The sequence below is a fragment of the Dermacentor silvarum genome, chromosome 9 (assembly GCF_013339745.2).
Source record: "Dermacentor silvarum isolate Dsil-2018 chromosome 9, BIME_Dsil_1.4, whole genome shotgun sequence".
Classification (NCBI taxonomy): domain Eukaryota; kingdom Metazoa; phylum Arthropoda; class Arachnida; order Ixodida; family Ixodidae; genus Dermacentor; species Dermacentor silvarum.
In genome coordinates, this window is record NC_051162.1 from 77,706,548 (window position 1) to 77,724,826 (window position 18,279).

The following is an 18,279-nucleotide window of genomic DNA, read 5'->3' on the forward strand; positions in this document are numbered from 1 at the left end:
GGCGCAGAAAACACCGGACATTAGCCGACTTATTTGAAGATGGGTTAAGTTCCACAAGTCTGGGAACGAAACAAATTGCACGGCCCGAGTCCGGCATCGGCTTCAACAGCGAAAACTGCAGCAAGGAACCAAGCGCCCGCTGCTTCTACGGATCGGACTCTCGACTTGCACTCCGCAGATAAGCCCACGTGTTAGATCTATTGCATTACTTTTCGTCAGACTATAGCTACGTCAGACTATAGTTCTATAGCTTTTATTAGCGTCATGAGACAGTCGCATGCTATTTTTTATATTAGTTTACGCTAGTGATTGTCGTGTTCATTACCACATGTGCTCTTTAATTTGGCGCGTTTTTGGCCATGTTTGGAGAATTGTACATCTCCACCTGTTCGGACTTTGTTTTGGATGCCGTGGGAGGATTCTCTGTGGTTGTTCTTTAACCTTTTGCCCTTGAGCAAAGCCTCTTGCATTTTATATAATTTGTTGTTATTGTTCGGCGGCGTAAGCTTCTTTTATTTGAATTCTTAGGTGTTTTTCTCGTCGGCACTCGTCTCATGTCTTATCGTTCGTGGTTTACGAAGCCTGGACCTGTCACTAGTGACTGATTGAGCTTTATTTAAACACTTGCCGCGTAGGCCTGTTCGTGACCCACTCTAATTGATTCCGAAGAGTGCAAGAAGCTAACACCATGTTTTCACAAACATGCAATACGGTGCCGCAAAATGAGGTTACTATATTTGGGGACAACGTTCTTATTGTTTATGGTATTTGACAACTGTCGAACAATAAAGCCTAAAATTCTATTCATTGCAAAAAAGTTGGCAACTTTTCTCACACTTGCTTTTTCACACATATTGTGGATAGTAGAGCAGATATCATAGAACAATGTTTAAAACTATGCACTTCTCACTTAATAAATTTAGTTAACTTATAGAAGGAAGGCGACCGACGCACGACCATTTATGGAGTGGAGACATGCGAAGTTTGTGCAAAGTTTGCTTTATTCCAGGAGATATTTTCCCATTTAAGGCGTATAGTAATACCAACGTAGAACATCAGCTGACCCATTGCTTTGGCCTAAAGCGAAGTTAATGCCTGCTGTCTATTCCAATTAGCGAAAATTCAGTCGCAGTAATGAATTGCTACAAGCTTATATTGACACGTACACATGTCTATCTTTCACCGGTGGCCGCTTTCAACATTGGCTGACAAATGCTAAACGTTATCGCTCGGCGCAGGACGCGCCTGCATTGGAAGCTTCTCGGGCGTTATCAATGCTTCTATCCGTCGTCTGTGGTCACCGACGCCCATGTAATCTGATTGTATGAGCGACGCGAATTGTCTAGAACTTTCTGGAAGACACGCGGGCATCAGGGATTAATCTGGAACCTTCGATGACTCAGGTATAAAAGCCGACGCGTTTCGCCGCTGATGCGATTTTCGACGATCGCCGACTGTGTTCGCCGCTATCGTTGTGCTTCAAGTGTAACTTGCTTTTGTGGGCACAGGTTCGCCCAATAAAGAATCAGTTTCGTCATTCCCAGTTTTACGACTGTTTGCTTCATCGTCACTACTACGTGACAATATACAATGTCAAAACGCAGCATTAGCTATGTAATATTGTAATATTGCGCTTGCAATTATGGTATGCTAATTTTGGGCTTTATAGAAAAAGTTTATATTCTGCAAGCAGAAAGGAGTTGCTCACGCCGCTACATACCATGTTATCGCCGCATGCCATTCCGTCTAGCAGGCTTTCATATTCGCCAAATAAATATTCATAGGGATAATATTCGTAAATTCCTTCAGTTGTCCTTGAATCATCTGAAGTAATTTCAAGCGGTGAACTCTCCAAACTTTCTTGACTGTCCGCACTCTCTGTACTATTGTCGCAGCACTTTATAAGACAATCTGTCAGATTCTCCTGTTGAAAGGATATAAAAGAACATGTAATAAAGCGCGTAACTGTGAGAAAACACGAAATTGTTTTAATATGAAAATCCCCACTATTTCAATGTGGCCTATTGAGGTGGGATTTGTCCAAATCCATCAAGGAATATCAGTGATGAAGTATCAGTTTTCTGGCCCATGAACTGGTATGACCTCGCTTTGAACTTTCTTTCTGTAATACTTAAAGCCTTGAAATTGTTCCTATGTGGTTAGGTTTGATAAAAAATCTGTACGTATTTTTTGATGGCCTAATGTTGTTTAGACTGGCGTACACTGATCTTTGGGCCCGGTATTGAGGGATACGTGCTTTGGTTGGCGGGATCTGTAATAAACACCGACTGGGGACATCTTGTTACGAATAATATTACTCTTACGGTTTTAACAGCCGTTTCTTAGCCGTATATTGAGCGCACACCTTGTAAATATAACTGCAGTTTATAATCTATAAGGTTCAAGCAGTTATGGAGCATTCAATTTTCTGCCTCCGTTCTTAAGGTACATCAACGTTTGTGTTTTTAGCTAGCTGTTAACAAATGGTAAAGCTTGAAATTGAGCACTATGTTCAATAAGGCACAGCCTAACAACGCCATTTTGAATAAACCATGGAAGTAAACCTGTTTACAGGTCAGCTTAACATTTCTAAAGAGAGGGCGCAGCACACACGCTCGGCTAAGCAGCAGTGTCGCCTGTATAACATCACACTTACTTTTGAGACATACAAGTCTTGTATTTCTGGATGCGTCAATTTGCAAAATGCTTCGTAAGTCATGTTTTCTCCTGGATATACGTCATTTGTGTAGTTGGCTCTTGTATTGACGCTTACACACGACTGATTCAGTCGCCTGCACAAGACCAGACGAATACTATTACCTTAAGTATCCACACCACATTTGACACATATTTATTCCACTGTATATAGACAAAAGTATCTTGCACACAAGTATCTGTAAGGTCAACGAAATACATGGCGGTTGCTACAGATGATGTTGCGTGCTGTGGTTTCTGATAAGTGAAGAACAGTTTAAGCGTGTCTTTGTGGTTCAAGTCAAATTGAGTAATTTTTTAGTGAGGATACCCGCCTAAGTTATGCAAGGAAGCTTCTTGTACTAAGACACTTAGACGGCAGGTTGATGTAGTGCTAGGAAACACCTGCAATTTATTAGTGTGTCCAGTGATGTCGTGCTAGCAGCAATGTAAGACGAATAGATCTTTTGAGTTTTTTCGAAATGTTAGCACAATGAACTTTTATACAGTCGTATTTAAGGCATGGGATACTTTAATAAAGCCAAATATGTTCAAGCTAAACACTGGTAATTATAAACTAACAGGCAGTTGCTTCACCCTGAATCTTTCACACTCGTCCTAGATTCGCTCTATGCACTCTAAGACAAATGAAACCCATTTCCAAGATAGTAAAACAATGCGCGTTCTTGGCAATAATTGCCGGATTGTATAGAACGGTCAACAGACTTATTTTGTTTCTCCTACTTTGTACTTTATTTTATGACGAGAAGCCTTCATGGCGGACAGCAGCTTCCATAATTATTTGCATTGCCCAGAACAGTTGCTACCATTTGCTACAGCTTTCCCTGTTGTGTCCTCTGGAGTACATGTAGTAGACGGCACTCCTTTTGCAGTCTTTGTGCAGTGCAAACGAATGGACAATTAACAACTTCGAAGGCTACACGTCCGCGCAGTGGTAAGCGTAGCACCTCCAGCTATTAGCCTCAATTTGCTGCAAGTGTGTGACTTCAAATTAGAGATGGGTCGCTCAGGAGCGAGCCGGATCTTGTGAGCGGCTCTTTTTAAAGAGCGAGTGAGCGGTCGTTCAGTAAAAATGAGCGGCGGTTCTTTTGGAGAAAGGGAGCCGGTTCTCTTGCGTTCAGAGAGCCGTGCCGATGCGTTCCGTCAGAGCCGGGTCTTCTGCTGGGTGCGACTTCCGCGCCATCTATTAGCGGTACGAGAAAGCAACTGCCCTCCCGCCCTTCCTCGCAAGAGTCGACATCTATTAGCGGTCCGACAAACCAACTGCCCTCCCGCCCTTCCTCGCAAGAGTCGCCTTCACCCCCTCGCCTTCGGCTCAAGAACGAAAGAACCGCCGCTCACTTACTGAACCACCGCTCCCTCGCTCTTCAAAAGAGCGGCTCCAAAAGATCCGGCTCGCACCTGAACGCTCAGGAGTGAGCCGCTCTTTTCGCCTCGGCTCCCTCGCTCTTCAAAAGACCCGGCTTGCTCCTGAGCGGTCAGTAGCGGGCCGCTCTTTTGAAGACCGAGGGAGCCGTGGTACAGTAAGTGAGCAGCGGTTCTTTCGGAGTGAGGAAGCTGGTTCTCTCTCCTTGAATAAGCCGTGCCGAACCATTCCGTCAGAGCTGGGTCTTCTGCTGGGTTTCGATGTTTTTCGATTTCTGACCGACGAATGGTGGCCGGTGTGGGCCGACTCGCGCTACTGGTACTCGCTCGTAGTGTGTGGTGTGCGTAATGTGTGGTGTGCTCTTGGTTTTTTGTGCGTCTTATCGTGTGGCACCCGATGCCACCGAGGGGAGAAGTAAAGAAGTCTTAATTGGCAAAGGATGGTACCGTTCGTTGCCTGCTGCTGTTCGAACGATGTCGCACGACTCTCACCGATTGCCCTCGCTCGTTTCACCGATTGCCCTCGCTCGATATCATCGTGCGCTGGTCCAATAACACTTCGAAGATTGTCTTCCGTGTCTTTAAAGGGCCCCTAAACCACCTCAGATATTTTTTGAACATTTCAAGTAAACGCGCATCGAGTTCAGAATGCCATCACGATCAACGATGCCAAACGCTGCAGCGCTACGCGCTGCGGGAGTGCCACAAAAAATAATAATGCCGTTCTCCTCCCCTTACCTTTCCGGTATCCCCAGCGGTCGTCAGGATGTCAGCAGGGGGAATCTGGTGTTGTCAACTGCGGAATCGATGTCCATTGGTTGAACAAGAACCTATGACTTCCGGTTAGTCTGCTAGCAGGTACGTGCGCTTTCTGCTCTTTCTCGTCGTGTTGCTCGTTTGTGCGCCCTTGCGAATCGGTAATTACAGCCCGCAACGCAAGTGCCAAATCGCTCGCGTTCCAACACAGTCGTGCTTAGCGGTCTGATTAGCTGCGCGAACAGAGTGCGACAGTGTTAGCCTTTCCAGACGTGCGCGCAACACAGGGTCTGTAGCGGTACACTTCGCATAACACGGGCTGGCACCGCAGCAACAGCGGGTAACCGAGAAGCGTTGAGTCACGTTACCGGCACGGTAACTCATCGCACGCCGTTTGCCATTCGCGGGCCGCAGTTCAACAGCGGTTCTTGCTCGCGAACGGCGAGATTTCCTTGCCGTACGTACGTATAGAGAGGATGAGACCGGGACTCAATTGTGCGGCAGATTCACCGCCGCTGATCGCTCGACGGCACCGATATCGTCGCTAGGCCTTTTCTGGTTCCCTTCAAAGCTAAAACGGACGGCGCTTTGAAATGAAATACCGACGCTCACAAGCCGCAATATTTTCTTATTGTTGTTATTGCTCTTAGCAATACTTGTGCACAACGAAGAAAAATACGCTGATATTATCGGCGCCGTCGGCTGCGATGCGAGCACAGCTGAGCCCGTCGTCTCCCGGCTGCAGCTGATGTTTTCGTTGCCGGTGGCGGAGGCGCGCAGGTTCGCGGTCGTTGATTGGGCCATTGATGGTGCAGCAGGTGGGGCGCCGGCCGAACTGCCGTCTACTTTGGACACCTCTCGCGGGGCAGACGTTCTACGGCACTGGCGGACGGTTCACCGTCGGTATATGTGCCGCTAGCGTGGACGATACCGGAAGTATGCAGTGTTTTGAGAAGCGCGTTGGCGATGACGTATGTCACGTGACCTTTCGAGAAGCACTAAGTGAGGAGGGGAGACCAGCCGATGAGGAGAGTAGCGAAGGAAAGAGCGAAACGAGCGAGGGCCGTTTTTCTGTCATCAAACGCGTGTAACTCCGCTATTATACGGCACCACACTCTAAAAAAAAAGGAGTGACCCTTGCTCCTTTAAAGGAGGAACGGCGATGTCCCCTATGTTCGTCTTTAAATGGAGGAACTTTCCTCCCTCATGGCTGGGAGCAACTGTTACTCCCTTTCCAAATCCAACATGGCCGACTCCAGGCAAGTGAAGCCAGCAACACGACTATAGGCTTAACAACTAGGATTGAAGCTACTAGGGGCGCCAATACAAGGCTTCGAGATTCGCACGCACTGAGCAATGGTCTCGGAGGCTACATGCAATAAAAGATTTTAAAAAATTGTATGTACAAAAAGATTTTTCCCACACGCGAAACATGTGTGAACGTATTATTATAATATTATGACACACAATTCTTATATAACGTTCTATTCTCAGACATTATAATATACATTTAATTAATAACACTTCATTAATAGAGCTTACACACTGGTCATTCACCTAGAGTAGTATTCAAATGTACACATACGCATTCAATTCATTGAGCACTTGACAATCAACAACACACGCACATAGTCACACTGTCCGGTTTATATAATACACATGGTTACATTAACAAGCATACATAGACATTTTTACACACACGTAATCAAACAGATTCATTGACACAACAATTCATAGAGCACTGACAGAACCAACTCGCACACATTCGCATATAACGACACGGTTCACCTTTTTTTTTCTTACATGCTTTGTGTACCTGCGTACGATCTTATATAGTCACGAAATGCGACCCCCCAATTGTGCCGGAATGCAAATCAGTTTTCTGCCAAGTTAAACAATTGCTGGTAAGACAAAGCTAAACGTATTAGGTGGTATTACAGGTGCAGGCAATGCACACAGACCTTTTAATATAAAGATGCAGAATTTTGAACCGTTTAATTACAGGGTTTTAACGTAGTCCCGTGGCTACGGCGTTGCGACGCTAGCCACCCTACCGCTGGGCTCGAGGACGTGACGGCCGCTTTTAAGCAGAAAGTAAAAACGCTCGTACAGTGCATTGAATGCACGTTTAAAGACCTCGAAAATACATTACAGAATTAACTGTTTTGTCTCGCAACATAGTTGGGCGCAACACGGCTAGTTAATCATGTATCACGGAGGCCACCACAGCCCCACTAGTGTGCAGGTGGCGCCGTTGTCATTCCTCCTTCTACAACGTGCTTGTTGGATGTGCGAGCGTTTGATCGTGTGTTTTTGTGTTTGCGGTAATGAAATGTGACGTAGTTAGCTTCAATAATAGTGCGAGAAGATAGCTTGTGTCTTGCTGCAAACTCGCCTTATGCGTGGAGCGCAAGGCAAATGTGGACCAACGATTTTCGTGCCGGGTAGTGCGTTGCCTTTGTGTCATGGTTGCGGAAAGTTGGGTGCATGGCGCAAAGAAAGCATGCGAATTATTGGCGTGCCTGAGCTCGTCCACTACGCAGCGGCATGTATGCTGCGACAGCGTCTCCTTTATTTTTAGAAAAATAGAGGAGGCGCTGGCTGGGACTAACATCGTCGATGCAGCACCGGCAACTTGGAGAGCGCTTTTAGACCGCGTCGTACCGTTTGAAAGGTAAGTAATCGTGCTTGCTAACTACGCGCGTATTGTGCGTGCTCCCCATGTGTGCACAGAATGCGTGAACGTAGGAAATGGTACTCCCACGACAACAGTAATACCTGTGCTGATGCTTGCTGAGCGCCGGTTGGCAGAATTCGGTTATGCGAGTTTATTGCCTCAATGCGAAATTGAAAATCTTGATAAGCGTCTTCTTCCGATGATAAATATTACGTTCGGAAATAATCATGATCACCATGTGCACCTGTGCTTTTCTGCTGAAGTTGCATAATAGCGACCCATGTGCTTCACCGATTCTTACTGCAATCCTGTTTCCTCGCTTATAAATGCTTCGACGTCTTAAATAATCTGCTTATGAGGTTTTCGGTTTACGAGCAGTTTATGAGAAAAAAATCACAGCTTGCTACTAGTACAGCTTACTTTTTAAGACAAGGTTTGTTGACATAACTTATACGCAACTAAACATGACAGGAAAGTTGCTTATGAAAGAAAAAAGAAATGAATTGTTGTGTAAAGAAACATTTGTTTGTGATGTGCTGCTCCTGCGTGTGTTGAAAATTTTACTGAGATGAAGGGGCCCTGTTATCATGTACACTGTTGCCACCCTGCACTAGTGCAAACATTGTTTTCATGACTATTTTTAGGTGCTCCTCGCATGTGTTCACCATGTGACAGCTTTAATGGGCTACTGCTATAAGTTAACACAACTTATTTTGTAGTGGCGAGGCTGTGACCACATAACGGAGGGGACTCCTTGGCTATGGCTGCCGTGGTGCAACGTGTAATCTGGATGGACGAGTCAGGTATGTATGAAGTGTACGTGTTCCAAATAGGATCTCGGTATCATTCGTCGATAAGTTAGTCGACATATTACTCAACTCAGCTTACTAAATTGACTAAATATTTATGCAACTTGCTGCTTATTTGTGTTCATAGCTGTTTTGCACACATTATCATGTTCTATAAGAAAACTAGACCCAACATGTTGTGATGAGTATTTTTTCTTTCAACAATCACTTGGCTGCGATTAACATTGCATTTTTGCTAAGTACACGGTGTGTTCATTACTTTTTATTTTGGTTTCATTGTTCTGAAACTGTTTTTCATGCTGTAGCTTTTATTTCCGATTTTCATCTGTTTATGCTACACGCTTGTGCAGTATCTGCGTATGTAAGAATTCAAAGTGTAGTGGGCCAAATTTGTCACAGGTCTAAGCACACGGCGTGCTTAGCATTGTTTAACATTTACAATTATTTGTCTTGTTCCCAGAATAAATGCCACTGGCAAATGTACATTTGACGAGCTTGGAACTTATTGAAAGGATACATGAAGGCCAGTATTCACTGTGCGTAGCTACTACACCAGTGAGGTGTTTTCTAGTAAGCTTGCTATTTTATTTTATATTCATGGCAAGCTATTCCGATGCATGCAAGTAGGCATTGTAGCAGTTGCGAGTCTGTCCAGTTACATTGTTTTTGACTTTACGTCAATACAGCATAGACCGCAGAGTTAGCTGGTAAATAGTTCAGTGTATTGATACTGTCTCATTAAAGAAACACACTACTTCGCACATAGTGCTTAAATGTCTGCTTGCTCTTATGGCATTTGCTGGTTATTGCCCCGCCCCAATGTTGCTCATCAAATGCATTTGATTTCAACATGACCACACAGAACATTCTGATTGACACTAGTGTAATTTTAATAGTGATAATCAACCAGCCAAGGCTTAATTCTACAGCTCTCAAGAATTATTTCTAATACTTTGGGTTCCTTTCCATGTGTTCTGTTTCATCCTGTGTTTCATCAGCACAGTGGGCAGTCCTTTAAAATTATTCATTCTACTTGGCGCTGTTCAGGTAGAAAATGTTAACCAGCAAGTCCAAATTGTAATGCTATCGGTAAGACTTCTATTACTGGGTGGATGAATACAAAGTGCTATATGTAATTGTAAAAGTATTTTTGACAAAAATACCGGTGTCTAGAACAAGCACCATATGCACTGCAACTCTTAGTGTCAAGTTGGGTAGGCAAGTATCTATGCCAAGTTATACTTGCACATATGCTTTCTACATATTAGCTAGTATTTTAGCTACATGAAAGAGCGTATGTTGTGACTGCTGAAGTCAAATTTATGATTGATGTGCCTGCCTGTTTTTGTTGTGCACTTACTGCTGTGGTGTCTTAGCATTGTAGCCATGTGACAACTGAAGTATTGCAACAATGTGTAAGCTAGCTTGCACCTACTATTGCTACAGTATGCCAACAGATACCGAACGAAAGGCCAGTATGCTCGCTCAACATGGCCGTGCATTGTCATGATAGGGCTTCAAGTCGGATTAAAATTGTTCATCTGTTTTCACAAACGGGGAAATGAGTGCCAAGAGAAATCAGTGAGCCATGCCACATAAATGATACGTGTAAGCCAGCCCCGTTATCAATGCATGAAAAAGCAACCTTTCTTGATGACAAGCGAACAAAATTAGTCTGTGCTTATCCACCTTTTTTAGTGCAAATACTGTTTATCCTGATTTTACGCCTTTGTATTACAATTTCTGCCTTGCCTCTGATAGGACTTGTGCAAGATATAAGCACACATCCAGTTTTATTGTTATTTTGAATCCTTCCATCAAAATAAAAAGTCCCTTTTTAACAGCATTCATGTTGTACTGTTTCCCTTCCCTCTCTGTAAATTATGTCATCAAAAGTTACGTGAACTGACCGGCAAACTCATAAGGATACTACAAATTGCACATAGCCAACACAGCTGGTTCTCAGAAAATGCACAAATATGCTGATAGGTATCTGTTGGCATACTGTAGCAATAGTAGGTGCAAGCTAGCTTACACATTGTTGCAATACTTCAGTTGTCACATGGCTACAATGCTTAAGACACCACAGCAGTAAGTGCACAACAAAAACAGGCAGGCACATCAATCATAAATTTGACTTCAGCAGTCACAACATACGCTCTTTCATGTAGCTAAAACACTAGCTAATATGTAGAAAGTATATGCACAAGTATACTTAGCATAGGTACTTGCCTACCCAACTTAACACTATAAGAGTTGCAGTGCATATGGTGCTTGTTCTAGACACTGGTATTTTTGTCAAAAATACTTTTACAATTACATATAGCACTTTGTATTCATCCACCCAGTAATAGAAGTCTTACCGATAGCATTACAATTTGGACTTGCTGGTTAACATTTTCTACCTGAACAGCGCCAAGTAGAATGAATAATTTTAAAGGACTGCCCACTGTGCTGATGAAACACAGGATGAAACAGAACACATGGAAAGGAACCCAAAGTATTAGAAATAATTCTTGAGAGCTGTAGAATTAAGCCTTGGCTGGTTGATTATCACTATTAAAATTACACTAGTGTCAATCAGAATGTTCTGTGTGGTAATGTTGAAATCAAATGCATTTGATGAGCAATATTGTGGCAGGGCAATAACCAGCAAATGCCATAAGAGCAAGCAGACATTTAAGCACTATGTGCGAAGTAGTGTGTTTCTTTAATGAGACAGTATCAATACACTGAACTATTTACCAGCTAACTCTGCGGTCTATGCTGTATTGACGTAAAGTGAAAAACAATGTAACTGGACTGACTCGCAACTGCTACAATGCCTACTTGCATGCATCAGAATAGCTTGCCATGAATATAAAATAAAATAGCAAGCTTACTAGAAAACACCTCACTGGTGTAGTAGCTACGCACAGTGAATACTGGCCTTCATGTATCCTTTCAATAAGTTCCAAGCTCGTGAAATGTACATTTGCCAGTGGCATTTATTCTGGGAACAAGACAAATAATTGTAAATGTTAAACAATGCTAAGCACGCCGTGTGCTTAGACCTGTGACAAATTTGGCCCACTACACTTTGAATTCTTACATACGCAGATACTGCACAAGCGTGTAGCATAAACAGATGAAAATCGGAAATAAAAGCTACAGCATGAAAAACAGTTTCAGAACAACGAAACCAAAATAAAAAGTAATGAACACACCGTGTACTTAGCAAAAATGCAATGTTAATCGCAGCCAAGTGATTGTTGAAAGAAAAAATACTCATCACAACATGTTGGGTCTAGTTTTCTTATAGAACGTGATAATGTGTGCAAAACAGCTATGAACACAAATAAGCAGCAAGTTGCATAAATATTTAGTCAATTTAGTAACCTGTGTTGAGTAATACGTCGACTAACTTATCAACGAATGATACTGAGATCCTACTATTTGGAACACATACACTTCATATATACCTGACTCGACCATCCAGATTACACGTTGCACCATGGCGGCCATAGCCAAGGAGTCCCCTCTGTTATGTGTTGACTTATAGCAGTAGCCCATTAAAGCTGTCACATGGTGAATACATGCGAGGAGCACCTAAAAATAGTCACAAAAACAATGTTTGCGCTAGTGCAGGGTGGCAACAGTGCACATGATAATAGGGCCCCTTCATCTCAGTAAAATTTTCAACACGCAGGAGCAGCACATCACAAACAAATGTTTCTTTACACAACAATTCATTTCTTTTTTCTTTCATAAGCAACTTTCCTGTCATGTTTAGTTGCGTATAAGTTATGTCAACACGCCTTGTCTTAAAAAGTAAGCTGTACTAGTAGCAAGCTGTGATTTTTTTCTCATAAACTGCTCGTAAACCGAAAACCTCATAAGCAGAGATTATTTACGACGTCGAAGCATTTATAAGCGAGGAAACGGGATTGCAGTAAGAATCGGTGAAAGAGCACATGGGTCGCTATTATGCAACTTCAGCAGAAAAGGGGGAGCTCACGCACAGGCGCACATGATCACGATTATTTCCGAACGTAATATTTCTCATCGGAAGAAGACGCTTATCAAGATTTTCAATGTTGCATTGAGGCAACAAAATTGCATAACTAAATTTTGCCAACCGGCACTCAGCAAGCATCAGCACAGGTATTACTGTTGTCGTGGGAGTACCATTTCCTACGCTCACGCACTCTGTGCACACACGCGGAGCACGCACAATGCGAGTGTAGTTAGCAAGCACGATTACTTACCTTTCGAATGGTACGACCCAGTTGAAAAGCGCTCTCCTAGTTGCCGGTGCTGCGTCGACGATGTCACTCCCAGCCAGCGCCTCCTCTATTTTTCTAAAAATAAAGGAGGCACTGTCCCAGCATACATGCGTATAGATGTTGAGACAATAAGAACCATTGAACAATCTATATCGTACATTATAGTTTAGCATAGAAAGAAATTCTATAATGTATTTTCGAGGTTCTTAAACACGCATCCAATGCACTATACAAGCGTTTTTACTTTCCGCTTAAATGCGGCCGTCACATCCTCAGTGCCTGCAGGCGAGAAGCGTAATATCACTGAAGTGGAACGTTTTAGAAGACGTCCTCAGTTGTTAGCCGTATTTCTGCGTATTATGTGGAATAGAGAATTGCGCGGCATCATTTCGCCGTGACTTCGCCTACAAGTAGCACGTGTATCGCTTTCGCACAAAGGCCGCTGGCATTAGCGCCGATGAGCATACACCTGACTTTGGCTGTGGTGAAGCAACTGGAGAAAATGCATCGTTACTGATGCCTCAACTTCATCAGATACAAACAGTGATGACACTGCTTCGAACTTTGACTTCATTGCGACAATCAGGGAAGCATATAGCTATGTTCTACATCAGAATCATGGAAAAGTTGCAGCTACCGTTGATTACCACAGATGAAATTTTCACCCTTGTGAAAGCCCTCATTCATGATGTCATAGAAGGGATGTTCAAAAAAACTGCAAAGCTCCTAGAGGAAAAAATGTGGCACCGTGCACAATAGAAAACCTGGCATGCCAACTGAATGCTGCAGATATTGTCAATATATTTTCCGACTTGACAAGTACTCACATGAGAAAAAAAATACATTTCGGAGCACTTTATTTACACTGAAGCTACTCAGATGCCACTGCAGACTGGCAGTTACAAAGACTTTACATGTTATATTTCTATCTCTAAACTGTCAACAAATTTCCTGAAATGCGAGGACTTGCTAGAATGCATTTCACAGTCTGTGTCAAAATCGCAAGATGTGCTCTATGACTTTGCTGATGGCAATGCATTCAATCAGTACCGTCAGCTTGCACAGGATGCCAGTCATAGCACTGTATTCCTGCTTTTGTACACTGATGAGATGGAGCTTGTAAACCCTCTAGGTGGTGCTGCTGGACGGCACAAAATTTTACTAGTTAACTTTTCTATTTTGAATCTGCATCCTCGGCATCGGTCAAAACTCAGTGCCATTCACTTGCTTCTAGTTGTGGAGTACCGTGTCATGCTACGGCATGGCCTGGCCTAAGTGCTACTGCCACTTGTGCAGGACCTAAATTTAATATAAAAGAATGGAGGGGGCACTGGCAGTCTGCACTTTAATGTTGTGACTGTGGCATTCTCTGGAGAAAACCTCTCAATGCACCTCTTGGCAGGTCTCTAGTGCTGCTTTAGCAGCGGCACAGTCTGCCATTACTGCTTAGCTCAGCACAGACAATTGCGGATGCTGCATAATTTGGATGACTGTATCGAGAGGACAAGTGCAGCACACAAGAGCCACCTTAAAGCATTCACACTTGACCCAGCTATAAATGGGCCCTTGTACGGCATTACAAATGTATCGCCATTGCAAGGCCTTGAAAAGTTTGATGTCACTGAACAATTACCTCCTGATGCCATGCATGACATACTTGAAGGGGGTATTGACTGTGTTCTTCCCCACGTTTTGGAAGGTTTAGTTGCTGACGGAGTGATCCGCAAGCAGGACCTTGGAAAAAAATTGTCCTTCAAGTATGGCTTTCATGACAAAAAGGCCATACCTCCTGCCATTAGGGACGCATTTCGTAGTGGCAAAGCCAGCCTTAGGGGATCAGCAAGCCAAAAATGGTGCCGCTTTCGGCTGCTTCCCCAAATATATGCAGAGTACATTCCTGAAGGCAACCCTCATTGCATGGTGTACTTGGCATTCAGGCATCCCAAAGCCACTGAGAAACCAGCACTCTTCAAAGTTCACTTTCATGTAGGCACAAAAAGGCACTTAAAAGCGGATCCTAACGGCATATACTTCTGTTGGCATTTATATGTCACAGGCACCTTCCCTTCAGGATGCTCAATGGCTGGTTTTCGCATCGTTTCTGCACATTGAAAAAATGGCTATTTCGCCCCTGTTTTGCTTATTTGTCAGGATATAACTTCTGAACAATGCTTTGATGCACACATGCCGAAACCCATCTTTTCTTATGGCTGCTGGTGACATTGAACACGGGTTGACGAGGTGGAACGCATAGAAATGCATGTGGTGCGTTGTTGAAGGCTGTGGTTTGTCATGGCCCCTTTTGGTGCCGCATGCTTTCTATTTATGTGCCATATTGCCTGCATCTTCGAGTGTTACAGATGGATAATGGTCACCACGGTCGATTTTATTTGTAAGGCAAGTTACAATAAAGAATTGCCATGTATTGATTTGCAGACATCAACTGTGCCACTGTACGTATTACTAGTTGGCTTTGTATACAATGTTGTAGAAGTGTACTTTTTTGTTTTTTTTGCTTCTGGAAGAACCATAATGTATTTGATCAGACTATTGTGATGCCTTATTGAAACTGTGGCAGACACCTGCTTATTTCTTCCACAGAGTCTTAAAACAGTTTCTTGCTCAGGTAGTGTGCTCTTGTTCATCATAGTATATTTGTTGTTACTTTTGTTATTTGTTAATTACATTACTTTCGTTTTTAATCATTGTAGTGCGATTCTTTAAAAATCATTGGATGGCAGTACTTTTGAATTGTGCAGATTTATTATGTTATTAGCTAGTAAAAGGTGACAGACTCTTAAATGGCAATTTGGGCGTGTTGATAATTTATTACACGCAGTAGATGTATAACACAACTATGTATAGGCTTTTAAGGACTGGCACGGCAAAATAAGGCTGATAATTATGTGGACTAGTGGGAAAGAGGGATTTCATGAAGGAGTAGCTAAAAACTAATTCAGGACAACAACGATTCGAAAGCATTTTTGATGCATAGCACCTAATGCTCGTGACCTCTGAACATGCAACATCTCACCTGTAAAGCTTGCCAGTTTGGCTGACAACACGTTAAGTTTGATTTCGTTTGAAAGCAATTTTAAATTAAGATAGTGACGGAGGCAAGAGTAAATAAATGCACACTTTATTACAGCAAGGCAAAATTGCTTTATTATCACACACCTTTGCCAGCAATCTCGGTAATTTTTAAGCAGTCAAGATTGGTGGCATTCAACAACATTGATGGAAATTCATGAAACAATTATTGCAAGACATCACAACAAAGCAGCAAACACAACAAAATCGGCAATTGTGTCAATTATGGTTGGCTCTGGCGTCTGTATTTATTTTCAGAAGCCATGCAGGTTATAGAAGCAATTAAGTCGCGTCTTTTGATGTGCTGAACTTCCACTTCGATGATGTACATATTGCCGCGTCGGTATTCGTGCACAAGTGCACCCTGGCGCCGACAAAGACGACGACGACCGGGCTGCTCGAGATTCCGGAGGGCATCTAGAGAAGAAGAAGAGATTCTTGTTGTTGGCGCCTCTCTGGTTCCTTCTCCCGAGTACGGCGCGGTGCTTCTATAATAAAGCTCCTGAGATTTGTGCATCGCGACACTGGTGGAGGTGCTGGGTACCGTCGCCTCATGATCGGCACTCCTACGAGCAGCCCTGCATCGAGCCCCACAAGACACCCACGCGTCGAGACGCCTGTTCACCGCACGAGCCGCCGCCTGCAAGGTTTGAGCCCCGAATTTGGCGTCTTGCAAACATCGTCTTCATCAACGGCCGCCACCCCAGCTCCAGCAATGGCACTTCCAAGCAGCCCAACTCAGGTAACCGTTCAAAACCTTCGGATTCCTGAACCATTTCACGGTGACGCGCATGAAGATGCGTTGGACTGGCTGGAGAAATATGAACGGGTAGCGAGATCGAATCACTGGCGCCCCGACCAGAAGCTTTTCAACGTCTATTTCGCACTCGAAAAAAGTGCAAAGACGTGGTTTGAAAACCGCGAGGGAAGTCTGACAACGTGGGAGGACTTTTCGCGTCGGTTTCTCGACACATTCGGGGACACAAATCGACGTGAAAACGCACTGCGCCTTCTCGATACGCGCATCCAAAAGCCAAATGAAGGTGTCGCCATGTTTGCCGAAGACATGGCGCGTTTGTTTCGCCGCGCAGATCCCAACATGCCAGAGGCTAAAAAGCTCAGCCATCTCATGCGTGGTGTCAAGGAGCAGCTGTTCGCTGGCCTGGTGCGCAATCCACCGACAACAGTGGACGAGTTCATTAAAGAGGCCACAGCAATCGAGCGGGCGCTGCAGCAGCGGTACCAACAGTACGATCGTCTGATTGCCGGGGCACCGACAGGATCCGCAGCACTGGTTACGGGCGATGAATCCTGCTTGCGCCAGTTGATACGCCAGATTGTGCGCGAGGAAATTGCGAAGGAGAACGCTAGGCTCACACCGCCGCCCGAGTTCCCGGTTGCCTCCGTCGCTGAAGTGGTACGACAGGAACTCCGACAGGTGCTTGCCCCTTCCGAGCCTCGTACCGAGCTGTCATACCAGCCGAATCCATATAGCTACGCAGACGCGGTCCGCCGTCCGTCGCCGTCTGAGCCGCCGTACCAGCCGAACACATACAGCCATGCAGACGCTGTTTACCGTCCCTTGTCTTCCCTGCCGTCGCCACAATACCGTCAACGGCCTCCTGTCGCAGCCTGGGCCCAACGGGAACCTGTCAGACGGCCCCAGCTCCGTAGGACCGATATATGGCGCACTGAAGATCGGCGGCCATTGTGCTACAATTGTGGCGAACCAGGACACATCTATCGTTTCTGCCCTCATCGCCCAGCTGGCTACCAGGGTGGCCCATATGGCACTACGCGTCGCCTGGCTGACGAAAACCGTGTCCCCTTCGACGACAGCCGCACTGGCCGGCAAGTGAGCTCTTCGAATCTCCGGTCGCGCTCACCGTCTCCAGCACGTTTCGCCTCGCCGAACAGCCGCACTTTTGCTGACGTCGTGAGAGGTCGTTCTCCCAGCCCACGGCGGGGAAACTGAAAGCAGCGACCTCAAGGGGGAAGGTTGCAAGTCCTCAAATTGCCGAAAATCCCCCCTTGTTGCCGAGAAAGGAAGGCGCCGATCAAAACGTAAATGATGCCGACAAAACTGTGACTGCCGACCTCGCTGTTACGATTGACGGGCACGAAGTGACGGCCTTAGTAGACACTGGCGCGGACTTTTCAATTATGAGCGAGCCGCTGGCAGACAAACTCAAGAAAGTCAGGACTAAATGGACGGGCCCTTATATTCGCAATGCTGGCGGCCAGATTATGACTCCTACAGGCAAATGTACTGCAAGGCTCACGATCGGGAACGCAGCTTTTGTCGCCACATTTGTAATTCTGCCGGAGTGCTGCAAATCACTCATTTTAGGCATGGACTTCTTAAGGGAGTATGGTGCCGTTGTCAACATACGCGACGGCGTAGTAACGTTTTCTCCTGCTAACGACACGGCCAATGGAACAGAGCGACAGCGCCGCACCTTACGTATTATCGACGAGGACGTCTGCATACCGCCACTGTCTTGCAGCCTTGTTTCCGTCAGTTGTGGCACACAGCTCACCGAAGAAGCGGTCGCGGAACATGCAACCACCCTTCTCTTCCGCCAAGGAGTCGCCATCGCCC

At 44.8% G+C, this 18,279-nt stretch overlaps 1 protein-coding gene across 6 annotated transcripts in view; it reads right to left on the minus strand.

Moving 5' to 3' along the window:
• Positions 1–18,279, minus strand: part of LOC119463673 (venom metalloproteinase antarease-like TtrivMP_A) — a 206,060-nt gene that overhangs the window by 131,099 nt on the left and 56,682 nt on the right. For 4 of the 6 annotated variants that reach the window (XM_049655576.1, XM_049655579.1, XM_049655581.1 and 1 more), the window contains 2 exons: positions 2,657–2,792; positions 1,721–1,924 (listed from right to left, as the gene is read on the minus strand). The exons of the other annotated variants lie outside the window; for them this stretch is intronic. In XM_049655576.1, the coding sequence (XP_049511533.1) occupies positions 1,721–1,924; positions 2,657–2,792 (340 nt within the window). The remainder of the gene's footprint in view (positions 1–1,720; positions 1,925–2,656; positions 2,793–18,279) is intronic. 6 annotated transcript variants of the gene reach the window in all.